The following is a 17533-nucleotide window of genomic DNA, read 5'->3' on the forward strand; positions in this document are numbered from 1 at the left end:
AAAAGTAAACTCTTCTTTCCTCTGTTAAAACCAAAAGATATTTTTGTATTCAAAACAGCGTGCTCCAGAAACATAAATGAAAGACTTAACTTATATGACTTCTGGACATACTTTTGCTATATAAGAAGGCTTTGGGCTTAATCCAATCCAGTCTACTTATATGATGGGTGTTTTTGTTTGTAACTTCGATTACTTTCCTGGCAGCAGCTGAGTTACAAGTAGTTTTTTTTTCATTGTATTTTAAAAGGTAATTGTAAGCAGATAAGATAGACTACGTATTTTCATATTTTTATAGGTAGCTAAATCAGTTTCCTGCTCCTTTCGTGTATGATTTCAAACATCTATTTTTTTCATTTTGTAAGATGCGATGTAATTTTTGTGTAGATCTCTGTATATTATTCTGGTTCGAGTCATGACTAAGAAACAGCTATGATTCTTCTGGAAATTATGGAAGGAACTACATTAATACCATTTTTTTGGTTTGGAAAAGAAATATGCAAGCCTCACACCAAAAGAAGTATTCTTGGTCTGTGAGTTTTTAAAGAACAAGATTGTTAAGTTTTGTAAGTGTTTGGGTTTTCATTCGGAACAAAAATAGTATGGCTCGCAAAGTGAAGTCTGAGAACCTGGCATTTCAGTTCTGTAATACTAGCCTTTGGCATATCACATCATCTTGCTATCTTGGCTCCCCTGTCTGCTAAAGGGTCACTTGCCTGTCTGCTTGCTTTGGGCCAGAATGAAAGGTTTCAGAGCACTTTGAAAAGCCGAGGGAAAAGTGTACTCTGCTTTCTGGCTGGCTTTTCTCTCCCTTTTTCCTTCCCGGCATTGTAACAGAGAGTGCTGGGTAAAGTGGCTCTTCCTAGGTTTGTCACATACTCCTCAGCTGCTGTGGATGCTGTGCTCTCCAGCTGGCCAGAGAAGCATACACAGCTGACATCAGTATTCCATCTACGCAGCAGCTCTAAAAAGTGTTGACTTCATCTGTGGTGCTCTGCCCTTTAGGGGAGAAAAAAAAAAATAGTACCTCCTGCTAGTGACATGGGTTGGCCTTTGCTGGCTTGGAGTTGAAGGATCTGTGAGAATTATTCAAGTGCTCCTTCTGCAGTACTGTTCTACCAAGGATCGCTTGCCTGCCTGATTAGCCCGACTTTGTGGGTTTATGGGAGTAGACTGACGGAAGATTAACACTGAAGGCAGTTTTCCCTGTTCTTTAGGGCAACTGCAAGTACTGGTTGTTTCCTTCTAGGCTGAGGAAGGAAGAATCTGGATTTTTCTGTATGCCTCAGGCTTTAAATATACTTTGTGGAGTTTTTTGTGGGTCAAAGAACAAAAGTGTGGGTTTTTTTTGGGGTTGGGTTTTTTTTTTTTTTTCAGTTTGTGGCATCTAGAGCTCCATTTGGCTTTCCGTAGCTCCAGACTTGTCTGGAGTTGGTCAGTTAATACCTGATCATGCTTTAATGCTGTTCCATCGTACAACTTTGTAAATAAGTTACTGTGTATTTCCTAGAGATTTTTGAGCTTGAAGAGATGATGAGTGCAGTTGAATTTAAAACTCGACTGAGATTCAGTTCTCCCTGTACGTTTACAGCAAATCTGGAATGCTGCTTTGACAGAGGTGATGCTACAGGAGATTATTTGAGAGAATGTGTTTTGCCAAAAAATGCATGTTTAAAACTTGGTCTTTGAAGCTGTGAGCCCTTGGCCTAGTCTTGCTCCTCTTCACCTTTTGCTCTCAGAAAAAATTACTTTCCCCTTGTGGTATCTAGTTTTCTTTCTGCCCCCTCCCCAGTTAAGGATGATGATAACTCTGTAGCCATGTGGCTTAGTTGCAGATTTGCACCTGGCTGTGGCCAAAGATGTGGACTACTATTACCAGGCAGCCTGGCAGCCGTTCTAACGCAAACCGTGGCATACCAGCTCTTCATTCCTGCGTCGAGCCCCCGCCTCGGCGTCTAGTTCCCCCGTGGCCTTCAGAAGGGCAGCTCGTTGCGGAGGAGAGACGCTGAGCTTGGAAGGCTTTCAGTGGCAACTAGGGTGGTTGGGCTCCTGGTCAGGGGTTCGGCCTGGGATTTGTGAGGTGGGGATTCATCGTCTGTGTTCCCAGAATCTCTGTGTGTGCCCTTCAGCAAGTTTATAATCCTTGCGAGTCCCCTTTATAACCACTGTGATGTTCCCGATTATCCTCTTCCTCTTGGAGGAAGATTCTCTTGAGATCAGTATGATTATTACTCAGCTGTTTCCTCAGGAAGAGCAGCAGATGGGTATGATGACATGTATGCAGATGAACCAAAATTAAATAGCATCAGGTTATTTTTATCATACAGCAGAGTATTTTTAATAAAAAAAAAAATTGGCTAATAACATTTGTCACTTCTCCTAAATGCGTCTGAACAGACTAGCAAATAAAAGCATAAAAATGTTATGCACATTGGAAATAGATGCTGCCGCCGATTCCAAGATCTGGTGGTTGTAAGATCCCAAGCTCTTGTTTATTTTACCTGCTGTGTCCGTGACAGACACGATGCGAAGAACTCTCAGCGCACGAAGACTTTTTGTGGCAATTCATATAGAATAATTGCTGTGCTGGAGCTCCGCTCTTCTGTTACAGTATTTATTTTGATCTTGTTGCCAGCTGGCTTGCTTTGTTGTGAGTCTGCAGAGGGAGAGTGCACCTCTATACAAGCAGGCTTGGCTTTTAATTAGCACTTATTAGAAGCATGTGTTTGGCGGCTGCTGCTGCTGCAATGGAGGTGAATTGGTGCTTTAATGAGCACGGACCATCCATGCTTGCTGTGGTGAAGTGGAGTAATTGAGTTGAAGTATTCCCTTTCCTGATTCTGGAAAAGTCTTTTCAACTGGTTGATAGCTTAAGGCAAAGCTAATGGAAGGAAGTAGGAAGACAAAAAGCTTATTTATTATCTTTAAAAGGGTGGTGATGGATGCAGAAGAAGGCTACGGGCATGCTTTCTGAAGCCAGCAAAAAGCAAAGAAAAAAACCCTGACGAAACCTTACTCTTAAACTGGAGTTCTTAAGCTTCTGTATGCTTTTCAGCTCTGACATTTTAATTAATTTCTACTTTTAAAGCCATGTGTTCGGCACAGAAAGATCTAGCTAGTGCTTGCAAATAATAATGTTACTTTTTGTTATTTCTCACTATAGGAAGCTATTTGTGAACATAAAAACGGAAGAGAAGGTGTTAGCGCCAACACAATACCGTTCTTAATTTAAAGGCCCAACCTTAGATAAAGTTTTTATTTTTTAAGTATACCTGATAAACGAAGTAAATTGATATGGAAATGCATTTTTCTGTTGGTGTGGTTTTGACTTGAGGCTGGTTTGGAGGTGGCACTCGAACCGATAGGTGTTTTGATTCGCATGTGTTATTCGGATTCATTTCAGGCCATCGTTACTGGGGAGGTGACCCCAAACTCATTTGCGCAGCAAGAAAGATTTAAAAATAGAAAGGTTCACTGCACGAGGCCTTCCAAGGGAGAGGCTTTAGTGCTCATTTTCTGCTTTCCTGCTGGAACCCAGGCACTACTTGTGTTCCTGTGGCTGCTTTCCAACTCCAAAATTTGGCACATGGTGTTCAGCTGGAAATACACTCTGAGGCAGCACTGCACGGCTGTGAGAGCGATGCTAATGCTGTGGCAGGAGGGGGAATGGGAAGGAGAGAAATTAATAGGGAAAAGGCCTCAGTCTCTCCTCCTTTGCCCTCTTCCTTTGTTTCTTCTCCGTGGCACCTGCATGCACAAACACACGCACAGCAAGACATGACTGTGTGTTTCTGTATGGCTTGGATGGCTGTGGAGCATCTCGGGGGTTTTTTTAAAAAAGAAGCCGGCAGTTTAGCACCTTGAGTGTGAAAAGGCGGGGTTTTTTAGTTTGGGTTTGGTGGGTGTTTTGGGGTTTTGTTTTGGGTGGTGGTTTTTTTTTTTTTTTTTCTATGAGCAGAACTTGTTAGGGTGTGCAGGGCAGCATACCATCGTGGTACAGATTGAACCCTAATGCTGTATATGATGTTGGGGAGAAAAAGGGTATTATATCATCCTCCCCCCCCCAAACCCCAAGCTAGTTCTGTAAACTGTGCCGTGGTTCCCTGTAAGGTAAGGATTTTGTCTCCAGTATTGAAACTGTACCACGAACAGGAAAGGCAAATTTTTAGAAGTTTGGTGTGGGTTCAACAAAGTAAGGCTTTACTCCTGTTTAAGGAGAACTTTAGTTGTTCAGATAGGTTTTAGTTTGGATATTGAGGTTTCAATATCCAAATCATTAATACCTGTTTCCTAGGTATTAATCTGTTATACTTCCCCTTTTTCTGAAAATGGTAGTTTTAAGACTGTAGAAGACCACCTATAAACATAGGTTGGTTTGAATGTTTTTATTTAACTTGCTACATATTAATAATAAAAGTGTCAGCAGCAGAACAGTAATTGTGCTGAAATTACTTTGTGTTACTGGTGGTGACTTGAGACTGGTGGTAATTGTTTTCGTGGGAACGTTTTTCTGTAGTTTCCAAGATTCGTATTTTCATGTGTAGTGTGACAATTCAAACCCATTTTCTTCCTCGCTAGGTGATCTTTGGAGCTACGACTTCTACAGTGGTGAATTTGTTGTGTCTCCTGAACCCGACACTAGTGTGCACACAATTGATCCCCAGAAGCACAAATACATTATCCTTGGCAGCGACGGACTGTGGAACATGATCCCACCTCAAGACGCTATCTCCATGTGCCAGGATCACGAGGAGAAAAAATACTTCATGGTGAGAGCAGTGGCTCTAAGTCATTGTAGAAATTCAATACTTTTTTACTTCTAAAAACTGCTTAGTCTGGCATGAATGAAAAGTACCTAGCGATGGCATTGTTGTTTAGGCATATTCAGAGTTTTGCCACAACATCGAAGTTGTGACAATGTGGCCGATACTGTGCTTGCATATACTGTCAAATACCATGCATATTGACATTGTTTAAAATATTTGGTTGTCATTTTTGGGAAATTTGGCTACCAGGATGATATCTGTGAGTAACAAAGAAGATAACACGGCCCTTCTCTAAGGAAGTTACAAAATATTGTCCGAAAATGCAATTTATTTCACATTAAGACGCATGTTACTATGCAGACAATTTTTTATTGGTTTTTACAAGATTTGTACAAAATCTGAAATAAATCCTTCTCTAGTTTATTTTACAAAACAGTTGAGAACTTACATAGTGGCACTTCTGAGCATCAGATAGTAAACAGTCTGTAAACCCCTTGAGAGGCTTTAGGAAAGGCCATAGGACGTGTTACAACCAGGATATTGATGCAAGTCATTGCATCAGTTTTATGGTTTAAAGCATTCATATAACGCGGATCCTACCGTAAACTGATTTTAAAGTTATATTTCACTAAGAAGAAAGATACATTTCAATGAATATTTCCTCTTGTGTTTCTGAATCAAGCTACTTCAGCACATGATATACAGGAATACATATTTCAGGCTGTGCCACATAAGCTCTCCATCCTCCATTTATAAAGTAAAGTGGACCTGATTGCTTTCTCTATCTGTCCCTCTCTTCGAACATAAAGGGAGAGCACCGACAGTCTTGTGCCAAAATGCTGGTGAACAGAGCACTGGGCCGGTGGAGGCAGCGCATGCTTCGGGCAGATAACACTAGTGCCATCGTAATCTGCATCGCACCGTTGCAGGAGAGCAAAAGCAACTTGGAAAATGAAGAAGAATTGTATCTCAACTTGGCAGAGAGTCCCTGCTATAGCAGCCCTGATACGAATGTCATGACACCCTCCCGCTGCTGTACCCCCCCTGTCAAGGTAATGGGTTTTTTCCAGTGTTTTAAATGTTTCACTTTTGAGCGTGGAGCCCACTAAATACGTATCGATCGCCCTTTTCTTCCCCTAGTAGTAATTTATTTTTATGCAGCTTACTGTGATGTGTAGGACTGGGGCAATGGTGTAGTCAGACCTTTGCCAGTGATTGAAGTAATACTTTTAGAAACTGCTGGCCTGTCAACTTAAACCACTATTTAATGTTGCTGCTGGTTGGTTGGTTTTTTAACTGCGGTGGACTAGGCAGTATATATGGCTAGATAATATATTTCAGTTGTAGGACAGTAACTTGACAGCCATATCCTCAATACTGCCATGTACAAAGCTTTGGAGAAACAGATGAACTTTTAACATGTTTCTTAAAAGACTCTGGAACACCAAGGCAGAGTATTAAAGTAGGAACTTCTCAGAATTGCTGCATTTAGGGATACAATGTTTCTGTACCTCTTAAAAGCCTGATTACTTATTGGTAGTCGTTGACCTGTATTCCCTCCTTAATGTAGGAGAAATGATTACTGTAACTCCACGCATATAGTTCACACAACTTCACATGCACTGTTTCTTAAAAGTAAGTTTTTTCCAAGATCCCCCGCCAAATCAGCAGCAGGCTATTGAAAGGGAGGAACCAGACCGTGGGGATCAGAGTTTAAAAACAAAAACCCCCAACACATCCCCTTAGAGAATGAGGTTGGGCTGCAGTTTCTTTTCCTACCTTGCCACATACTTGTACAGCTTGCACTGCTGATGAATTGCAGACAGCTTGTGGGTGTGTTCGTAATCTTGGTGTGGTTCGTTTTGTTTGGTTGTGGGGTTTGGGGTTTTTTGGTGGTTTTTTTTTTTTTTTTTTTTTTTTTTAAGGTAACCCCTGGGTTAATTCAAACACACGTTGTTGTAAAGGATGTTTGCTTTCTGGACTGGGAGTTCTTATGATCTTCCTCTGGTTGATTTAATGCTCTTTGTTAGAGGAAAAGACATTATAATGCAAGGTCTTTCTTCAGGTTAGAAGTTTTAACCATTAACATAAAGCAGAGCTATTCAGAGGCCTTTTTTTTTCTCCCCTCTAAGAACTAGAGTGTAGTTATGAGTGGATGTTTGTTTCAGTAATTACCAGCTGCTCCTGATTTAAGTAACTGTCCTTTGATGTCTGCAGTATCTTTGGATAACTGTCCTGTGGGCAAAGTAAAAAGAAAGCAAAAATTAGAAAGGGAGTCCTTAATGATCCCTTGGTAGAAACAAGCTGCTAATAAAATAGCAAGCTCAACCTTTCTGTCTCCTTCCCTTCCATCCAGTGTAGCAAAATCCATGAAAAGACCATAAAATCTAGCAGAATCGTGAGCAGAGCAAAATTATTTGCATTCTAAATACTCCTAAACTTTTAGGTTGTACCGTATGTTTTGTGCTGATCTCTTATCAGTACTCATTGAATAAACGTTGAGCTACTTTGACTGCAAAATATCCAGGAAGTAGCATTTCTGGATAAGGACTAAATGAATTTTTTTTCCTTAAGATTCCCCCTCCCCATCTAAGTAGATCCAGTGAACTGTGATGCGTGAATCTAGATAAATTGTAGCAGGTGGTCACAGAGTGAAGAGATCAAAACTTTTGGCAACTCACAATGTTAGTGTTTGCCATGTAGATAAGGCCCTATTTTATTTTTTTGCTTAATGTGCAAAACCCAAAAGAAAATTTTGGCTGGCTAAAGGTCTGCATTGATAATATATGTATAAATTAGTTCTATTTTAATGCAAAAGTTTTTCTCTTGCATTAAAATAGAACCGGTGTTGCCCAATTTAAAAACATGGAACCTATTTTCTCAGTACTTGTCTTTTATCAAAAGTACTAATGTAATATAGGTTTCTGCTTTAATAACAAGCATCCAACTGTCCTCACAGAGTACCTGTAAATATCAGAAGAAAAGAAGGGTGAGAGGGAAGTTGAAAAGCAGAGAGACAGAAAAAGACCACTCTATTGTCAGAATAATTTGAAATACTTCTCCAAATTTTCAATACTGTCTCCAGGCAGATGGTAATAAATGAAATGTCTTGGCAGTTGTGTCTCCATGTATGTTTTTTTGCAAATCAAGAACTTTGTGTAGTTATCTCTAAGTATATTTGATAACTACCCCATCCTGAGTAATATTTATCTTTTTCATAGTACAAAGAGCTTTATTGGTTAGATAAAAGCCACGATGGAAGGAAAACTGTATTTCCATAAACTTTGGTTATGTGATGGCTGGACTGTAGCCTTTTCCTTTATATAGCCTTCGTGGGAGCCTTCCGGGTAAAACTCGGGGCATGCAGGAGTACTGTTGGCTCAATGCTTTCTTTAAAATTATGTGAAACATAATTGAGGCATTTGGGACTCTCCCCGAAAACAGCTGAGTACATGGTTCCTTATGCCTTGCCTTGGCCACTAAAAGGCAGCCTTATTACAAGGTGCCAGTTTTCTTATGAACTGTGTGAAGCCACACAACTATTTTGGCATATGCATTTTGGAATTTTTTTCTGATGGTGATAATCTGTGAGAGATTGAGGAAATGCCCTTATTTCATGATCCTAGTGATACTGTCAACCCCACAGGAGGGAAAAGCCCCATTTTGTTGATTACGCAAAAGAAAGTACGGCAATAGATGACAATATCCATTTACAAAACAATACATAAACAACTTTATACATAAAGCTGCAGGTAAAAATGTTGAATTACTGTTGGGATCATTAGAGGTTCTGGAGAGAAACAGGAGGTGGTTCCCCAGATCAGCCTGAACTCCTGGAGGTTGTGGAATGATGGTAGCCCAGAGGGGGTAGCCTAGCAAAAAGAAGAGGTGGCAATGGAAAGGATATTTGCCTGTTACCTTCAGAGAACTGCAAGAAGCAGGGATAGCCTTGACTCCTAACAGCTGTTACCTTCCAAAACAATTAATCTGGAAATAGATGGAGACCAAATCAAAGTTTCTCAATTAAACAGAAGTATTTCTTAATTGTATATCCTTCTGGCAACAATTACTAATACCAAATTAATTCAAGTATTCCTGAGGCCAGTGATAAAATTTGATTGATTAGATTGTTGAGAAATGAAGTTGGCGATTCATGCTTTGCTTTACTTGTTTCATTATGTCACTGTTTAGCAGTCCATCCTCTGACTTCACTTGGCTTCCGGAAGCCTTGTCCAATCTCAGCTATTTGTACCAAGCAAAAGATGTTGGCAACAAAAGCCACAATGTTAAGCGTCTTGTACAATAAAATCCTAAGTCGTGACTAGAGACATAATTTCAAAAATTAAACTGAGCACATTAAGTAACGTTGCCAGAGCTGCTCTCCGTGTGTCATCTAGCTTTCTTACAGGTTCTGCAAGAGCCTAGTTGAAGAATAACCTCTGAAATATCATCCATAAAGGTGTTCCCTCTTGTGTTGCTATATGTAGTGAAAGAATATTATTTAAATGGTTTTATCTACACATGGGGAGCAACAGGAAAGTAGGGGGGGTGGAAAACCAAGTCTAGATGCTAGAAACAATTCTGATTATTTTCTCTTTCGGAGTGCATTTTATTAAACCTTAGTATTAGATTTTTTGAAAAGTGCTGAGCAGTCCTGGAGCTGCTCTTGAAGGTGAGCTGAAGTTGTTCAGGGTTGTGACTTCAAAAGCATCTATTTATTCATGTGAGATGTTACGCTGACTGACTCTGACTCAGCTGTGTGTGCATTTGAGTTTTCAGAATGTTACTTTCTTAAAACAGTCATTGTCATTTGCCTTACACTGATGGTATGTAATGTGGCCTTGAAATTTACTTTTGAAGGACTCGCTGAGTAACTAGGGATTTCCTCACAATTAAATCTGTAATAAGGTCGTAATTCATATCTTCAGGGCACTGCGTAAATACTCATTTTCAGAATCCCCCTGTGGACAGCGAAAGCAAGTATTGTCCCCATTTTCCTGTTGGTAAAACTGAGAATGAGGCAAAAACACTTCTCAAAGGCTGCAGAATTGATGAGTAGCTGAAGGTAGGGTTAGAGGTTAGAAAGTCCCTGGTTCTCGGGGCATCGCGTTAAGCAGCCTCTCGTCAACGTACAGAATGACTGTGCTTCACAGACAGTGGATGGTGTGCTGTGCGGAATGGAACGGCTTTCTTTCCAAGCTGTATAGAGCATAAAACTAGGAAGTAAAATGCATTACTTTACATAGCAAACAGTAACTCTATTTTTAGAATAGTTTTGTCTGATGCTCCACCTTTCTGTATGTAATCAGGACAGCTATGACAAAGAGCTTGTCAATCTCCCTGATAATCTGGTTACGCAGTAACCAGGAATTCTACATGTAACAAAGGTCAGGAGACTTTTCCTGCTGTTTATCCTAATAGTGCTTGGCCATCTGATGCCGTATAAAATCTTCAGAAGGCAGAATAGGTGCACGTATCACAGTGGCTGAAGGAGGGAAGCCATGTCTGTGTGTTGGAAAACACCACTGATGAAAATTATAGGATAGAGATTGCAGGCCCTGCTTTCTGCATGGCTCCCTAAATTAACAGCAGATGTATGCAGATTCCTTGCCATTTTATAGCAGCATAAAAGGAAGGTACACGGGCTGTGTGAGTCTGAACAGCCCTCTGAATGAGAAGATCACACAGCCCCTATGAGACGCTTCTGCAGGTTGGATGACTGAAATAAATGCTTTTATGAAGCTGGTGCACACAAAGTACCAAGTTCAGATCTGCAGTCTGAATTTGTTTCTGCCTTTCTGGTTTTGGAGTAGGATTTTTCTGTCTCTGATAAGATTTAGAGACGTTCTGTCACACACTGTCTTCACCCTCAAAGGATAATGTGGATGAAATAATTATATTTATGCCTAAATATTTTTTTTCTTTTCCTTCAGCTTTTAGAAGATGATCCATGGCCACGACTGAATGCTTCTGAGCCTGTTCCTCCCCTCATGCATAGCAACATGATCTCAGAAAAATACTTAGAGCTGCCAAACGAGATTGCCAAAAGCAGTTTACCTTCATCAGGAGCAGCCCCGAAGGATTCGGGCTCACAGGAGGAGAAGTGCAGCAAGGCATTGGCTTTGAGGATACACGAATCCTACAGTAACGGTTTGTCAGTCAGTCTCTCCCCTTCCAACTCCGCAAATTCAGGCACGGACCAAAAAGGCTTCAAGGTGTCTCCTAATGGCCCAACAAAAGCCCAAGATGCCGAGAGGACACCCACAGCAAACTTTAAAAGGACATTGGAAGAATCCAACTCTGGCCCAGCTATGAAGAAGCCGAGGCGCGGCCTGAGTCGAAACATTGGTGTCCAACCAGAAGGCATCTCCGCAACTCCACAGCGCAAAAACTCAAACAAGCTGACCATGCGACGCAGCCTGCGGGGCCAGAAGAAGCTCAGCAACTCGCTCTTCCACCCGCCCAGGAAAGCAGTCTGTGTTTGCTGAAGGGCATTTGTGTGAGGAAGTGTATTTTGGTCTGATTAGAATTTTAAAGTTGGTGCAGAAGTCTGAAACTCTTCCTGTTTTATCTTTTTTTAAAGTAGAAACTTTTTTTGGTATCAAACAGCTTTATCCCAGCCTTGTACTTGCTTGTATTATAACTGTGAATTTTGTAGATGTGTAGTGTATAAGTCTCTGTAAAATGTGTGTAAATTTGTATTCCTTCATATAAATGTAGTCTCTTTTCTTCCTTGTATAATTGTTACAGCAGGGCTAAACCTTGTTTTAAAAAAAAAAAATAATCCTTTTTGTTAATTTACTAAAGTCATGAATTTGTATACGCTTCTTGTGATGAGAATTTCACAACTTTTTAACTAAAGTAAATTATTAAACAGAATGGAAGATATGTATTTTCGTAGTACTATATGTTCCACCTAAAGTGTGTCTTTTAGAGAATACACTAGGTCTATATTTTGTTTTTAAATTTTAGATTTCTCTACTCAGAAATGAAATGATGTGGAAGCAGAGATGTTGAGTCTTGCTTTACACAGCTCAATGTCGATTTCTTTATGTTAATTAAAATACTATGCAGTATCTTATTTAGTTGTATTTTTTGTAACATTAATCGTCAAAGTACTTAGCAAAAAAGTGTGTGTTTTAAAACTCCGACTCCCAAAAGCATCCTATAAAGCCATTCCCATCCCCTGTTATAAATGATGGCATTTTTATCCAGGCATAAATGGATGCCCTACGGAGGCATGAATTTTCTGCTATTCCAATACTGATGGTGCTGCTACTACCTTCCAACATTAAGTTCTTAAATTATTTTATGACTATTTTCATTGAGTATGTGGACCATGTGTATTTTCACCTAAATAAAACATGTGAAAATTCGATGGGGGTGCCTTTTTGTTTTTTTAATTTCAAGCTTAAGTTCTGTTGAGCACATTTGCATTTATTTTGCATTCATTAAAATCTAATCCTCTCCTCTTCTTCACTCTGGCTATGTGGCTTGTGCAGCAAGACAGCCCACAGAGTTTTATTACGGAATTGATCTTGGCATTTTGCACTGAATGTTTCTTCAACAGTAGCAATGTAGAACCTGTGTTTTTTTTAACGGGGAAGTAAAAGGCCAGTATTTTATTCCAGTAGCGAGGGTGGTATTTCTACAATCTAATTCTTTACTGCTAGAACAATAAAACACGGGTTGAAATCAGGCCTGCTCTCTATCTGTTACCATGGTTACAGAAATCCTAGAGGGAATTGTACGCTTCCCGAGAGATGTCTAATTCTTTCATCCATCCTGTGAATGCAGCACGATCTTACAAGATGAAAGTAATGGTCTGTCCAAATTGGATGCTTCAAGAATTTATTTCTGTGTATATGGGATGTAACTTACAGTTAACAATAAAGTTTTGCTGTAATGGATGTTGAAATTATACACCATATACGGGGGCGGAAGCATAGAGGCTAACAGCTGCTCTATACACTTACCAAGCAATAATCTTTGCAACAAACTAAGATAGTAACTGTCTATTTTCAATTTAACCTCATGACGTTCACCCTTTTAAAGATGACTGCTCACAATCAAGATGGAAGTACCACCCATTAGTTAGATGAGTATCTGTATCCCTGCTTGTAATGTAAATATGCAAAGGAAAGAAGACTAGAGCAATTTTCCCAGGTTTTCTGCTCTATAGAGAAGCAAAATTTAAATTTTCGTCAAATGCTGCCGCATTCGTAAATGCGTGCCTTGTTCTCCCCCATTTCCCCAAAACGGTTCTAGACTTGGGCTTCTCCAGCTGCAGGGGCAGACATGGGCTTTTTCCACTTTTAATGAACCAGACATAACCTACAACTTTTCCTGGGAAAGCTGCCAAACGATGGCAAGCATTGAATATTCACAGCTCCTCCGCAGTAGACGTGAACTTGCCTGCTGATCTCAACTGGCAGCAGTTCACTCTTGTGTACGCTTTGCCCACCTACGCATCGCTTGACTTCTCTGAAATTAATTACTGAAGCCGAGACGGGGAAGTGTGGGAATTTACAGCTAACGTGCAAACACACTCACCTTTCCATCAACTCAAGTTCGAGTTACACCAACTTTTTTTTTCTTGTGAAATAAAGTTCCGCATCATCAAGAAGCAGCTGAAAGCAGAGGTGGCTTGCATCGCCCTGTCGCACTTTGCAAAATAAACCAAAAGCCTGCAGCGCTACTTTTTTTTTTTCCCCCAGAGGACAGTTCTCCTGTGGGGCAACCTCCAGTTGAGAAGCCACCCTTTGAAGTTTTCTTCAGGATGGGAGGAACAAAGAACGGTTACTCTTCTCTGATAATAGGTACTTTGTGAAGATGTGTGCTGCGTTACGCTTTTCGGTAATTTTTTTTTTTTTTTTTTTTTGATACTTAAGATTACGGCTTTTGGTTACAGCGGTCGGGGGGGATTCCCAGAACAGCTCGGCCAACCCTGACTTTTCGGTGCCCGAGGCCCAGGCCCCCGACGGGCCCCTGACCGGCTGCCAAGGCGGCCCAGCGCGGCGCCGGACGCCTGCGGCCATCCCTCGGCCGGGGGCAGCGCTGCCAGCAGCCGGACTCTGAGGGAACCCTGCTCCTACCTCTGACGAGCCGGTGCCGGAGGCGCTGCGGGCAGGCGGCCGCTCCTCCGGAACCCCCGCGCCGCCGGCCGAGGGGCGGCCGAGGCCCCCCGGCCCCTCACCCCGCGCGCTCCCTCTGCCTGCCGCCATTTTGCGGCCTGCGCCTTTCCACCGCCGGCTCCGCCCCGCCCCGCGCCCGGCACCGAGCGGAGCGGGGCCCGGGCCTCTCCCTTCGCCCCCCTCGCCGCAGCCCAGCCCTTCCCCGGGGCGAGCGGCCGCCCTGAGGCGCCAGCCCGGACGGGCCCGCACTCGCCACGCTCAGGGCCGGGCCCGCCCCCGCCTCTACGTCATCACGCACGGCCGCGCGGACGGCAATCGCTTGGCGAACGCCCGGCGTGGGCGGGGCCTTCCCGGCCAATTGGCGGCTCGGAGCGTGACGCGTCGGCCGTTGGCTCCGCCTCCCCCCACGTGCGCGGGACTGGCGCGACGGCTCTCGCGAGATCGCGATGTAAACAAAGCTGCGGGCGGGGGCGGCGCCTTGCGCCCTCTCAACCGAGCTTGGGGCGCAGCCGCCCTCCCTGTCCCCCGCCGCGCCCCGCCCACCGCTGGGAAACGGGGCCCAGCGGTTGGCCGGCAGCGGGGAGCGGCCCGCCTTCGGAGCCGCCCGATTGGCTAGCGGCGGGCGGTGCGCTGGGTGTCATTCCCCGTGGGGGACCCAAACACTGTCAGTGAGGCGGCGGGCGCAGGGGGCGGGCGGCAGGTGAGGGGGCCGGCGCCGGGAGCGGGGCCGCGGGGCGAGGGCTGCGGCGGGCCCGGGCTCTGCGGGAGCGCTGTGGCCGGCTCCGAGGGCGAGCGGGGGGACGTGAGGCCGGGCCGGGGCGCTGAGGGAGGGCGGGGGCCGGCGGGCAGGGCAGGGGCCGGGCGGCGGGCGGGGGCCTGAGGGGGTCAGGGGCCTGAGGGGGTCAGGGGCCTGAGGGGGTCAGGGGCCTGAGGGGGTCAGGGGCGGTGGGCCCGGGCGGGCGCGGAAAGCGGCGTCCGGGGGGTCTGGGCGCCTCCCCGGGTCTGGGCGCCTCCCCGGATGGCCGCGGCCTGATTCACGGGGCGGCAGGCGGGGGAGAGGCCGGCCGGGTCGGAGCGTTCTGTTGCCGAGTTGCTCAACAGCGGGTGGTTGAGGGTGCCCAGGGCTTTCCGGCCGCCTCCTTTCTGGCGCCGCCGCGCCCGCCTGCGGGAGGGCTCCCGCACGGCAGAGCCGCCGCGTTGCCGCTCCTCAGGTGCGGTGACAGCGCTCCCGCCTCGGGCGGGCACGGGTGTCCCGCCGGCTTAGGGCAGAGCACGAAGAGATCTGATTTCCTTCGCGTGAAGGAAAAATTTTGTTTCTCTATAGAGCAAAAAAACTGGGAAAATTGCTCTGGTCTTCTTTCTTTCGCGTATTTACGGGTGTCCCGCTGGCTTAGGGCAGAGCACGAAGAGATGATTTCCTTTACGTGCCATTTTTTTTTTTTCAGCTCGCTTGGCACACGTGTCAAAACTTCAGTTGTGTCGCTGAACGTTTTGTTATTAATTTCCACGGGGCGAAGCGCTTATCCTTGCCTCGCTTAATGGGGTGGCCCTTACAAAGACTGCCCAAACGTGAAACGATGCTGATGACCCCTACCATGTTGGGGATTTGGCTTTTCCTCTCACTTTATGTACCGGTTCTTGGTTCGGGGCGGGCGGGGGCAGAGTGGAGCGGATGAATGGTGGACCGAAGAGGTGGCTGGGGTCTGTGATACTCCTCAAGTGTTTTTTTGCCTTTAGGAATATTGTGCTGAATTTTCACATGGAAGAACAGACGTGTGAACAAAAACTTGAAGGCGGCACAAAAAGCTGACATAAAAAAAGCAGAATGTGTTCCCGCACGCTTTTTGTGTTAGCTTCATGTAACCCATTACAGATTTTCCAGAGTACAATACACTGCAATTGTGATTGTACATGATTTTTATATAATTATTTTCTAAGACAACAGCTCCCTAGTAAATAATAGTCTTAAATAATGCTGAGGATAATTGTGTACCTGTACCTCTGTCTTTAATGTACGGTTTGAAGAAATTTTTCCTCTTTATCATGTAGGTTTGCGTTCTTTTTTTGCTTTCACATACATTGCAGAAGCTGTAGTGAGTGAGATACTGGAAGAAGGAGGTGTTTTTCTTTTTTAGAGAGTGCTGTATAGGGTCGTAGTGCCTTACAGGTTTGTATAAGTCAAGTTTCCTTTTTCAAGATGCTTTTATCATCCTGAAGAGTATGTTGAGAACTAGCGTAATAAATAATCCCAATACAAATTATTATTAAAAAGAAATGTGTTTCTTACAGGTGTCTGCAAAGAAACGATGGCGACAGAATCTCCACGCCGCCCCAGTCGATGTACCGGAGGAGTGGTTGTTCGCCCGCAAGCTGTCACGTAAGCACGTTCTAGAAGAATAGCCCTCGTTTGAAATGGTTTTTTATCTTCTTGTAGAAGAAGAACCTAGCCTGAATTTTCTTTCAAAGCCAGCTGTGAGGGCTTGTGTTGACAGTACGGTTTTGTTGCACCGAGTGTTTTCCAGTAAGATAAAGTAAACAGATGTTGCATTCCTGTCTCCTAGGACTGTGTGGGTCAAACTGGCTCCCTGAATGGGATGCTTTTAGCTTAATACACCAAAACCTTCCAAGTGCACATTTTAAAGATGAATACTTTATCTTGCAGTGTTTTGTTGTTTGTTTACACAATTTTGTTTGCTCCACAAACACTACGCTAGCTGTAGATCAATGATTGCAGACTTCTCCCTTAGGCTAGAAGGAACATGTGGCGCATGTGCCTTTCTTGCTGCTCTTTTTAATAATACCTTGTCACAGGGGTGGAGCTATTAAAACGTAGAAGCCTGCCATTAAATTCCTTCACTAAGTAGAATTGTGGATTCTGATTTTTTTTGCTTAAGAGAACAAAACCAAGAACAAAGGAAGAAGCTACCACTCTCCGGTCAGACCACATAAGAGACCATTTTTTTTGCTTGGGCATCCTTATTTTTGTTGTGTTCACATGAAAATACCTTCATGGGAGAAGAGCTTAGTAAGACAGTCTAGAAGATTTGTGGTCTCACCTTTGTCTGTTAAAGGATTTTTGTAGCAGTTTTTCTTTTTTCCTGGGGATGTTTATACTGCTGAATTGTTGCTGTAAAATGGCACTGTATTGAAATGTTCATTTGTACTACCAGTTTCAGCGGCTATTAGTTTGCCACTGGAGATAGCTGTGTATTTCAACATCAAGATTCACTTTATTTTTACCAGGGAGCACAAGAGAGTAACACAGAAAGTTGTGTTAGAAGTTTGTCATACAGCCATGTGATAGAATACACATTCTTTTATGTTGCAGAATTTCTCAAGAAATGCATTTCTGTTTGTAATGACCTTTTCTTCAAAGTATGCTTTAAAAATATAATAATAGAAAAACACTGCAAGAATAAGATTATCTGTTCTTTTGTTTCATTAAATACGGTGGCTTGTTCTTGGGGTATATCTTTTCACACAAACTCTCATCAAAAAGACTGAAATTTTTGAGGTGTGCTGAGCAGCCTGCGGCAGCATTTTGCTGCTTATGTTAAACTCCTGGATTCTTACTAACAGCAGATTTTTTTTGGGGGGGGGGGGATGGGTTTTGTTGTTGTTGTTTCGGTTGTTTTT

General features: G+C 43.5%; 2 protein-coding genes across 2 annotated transcripts in view; both read left to right on the forward strand.

Moving 5' to 3' along the window:
- The window catches only part of PPM1D (protein phosphatase, Mg2+/Mn2+ dependent 1D), a 28173-nt gene extending 16034 nt beyond the window's left edge, over window positions 1–12139 (forward strand). Inside the window, exons 4-6 of the mRNA XM_075719630.1 lie at window positions 4576–4766; window positions 5573–5815; window positions 10697–12139. Coding sequence (XP_075575745.1) covers window positions 4576–4766; window positions 5573–5815; window positions 10697–11251 — 989 coding nt within the window. The 3' untranslated portion in view covers window positions 11252–12139. The remainder of the gene's footprint in view (window positions 1–4575; window positions 4767–5572; window positions 5816–10696) is intronic.
- A 2400-nt stretch (window positions 12140–14539) lies between these two features.
- BCAS3 (BCAS3 microtubule associated cell migration factor) overlaps window positions 14540–17533 on the forward strand; it is a 373523-nt gene continuing 370529 nt past the window's right edge. Inside the window, exons 1-2 of the mRNA XM_075719415.1 lie at window positions 14540–14561; window positions 16187–16274. Coding sequence (XP_075575530.1) covers window positions 16204–16274 — 71 coding nt within the window. The 5' untranslated portion in view covers window positions 14540–14561; window positions 16187–16203. The remainder of the gene's footprint in view (window positions 14562–16186; window positions 16275–17533) is intronic.

The sequence above is a fragment of the Pelecanus crispus genome, chromosome 12 (genome assembly GCF_030463565.1).
Source record: "Pelecanus crispus isolate bPelCri1 chromosome 12, bPelCri1.pri, whole genome shotgun sequence".
Classification (NCBI taxonomy): domain Eukaryota; kingdom Metazoa; phylum Chordata; class Aves; order Pelecaniformes; family Pelecanidae; genus Pelecanus; species Pelecanus crispus.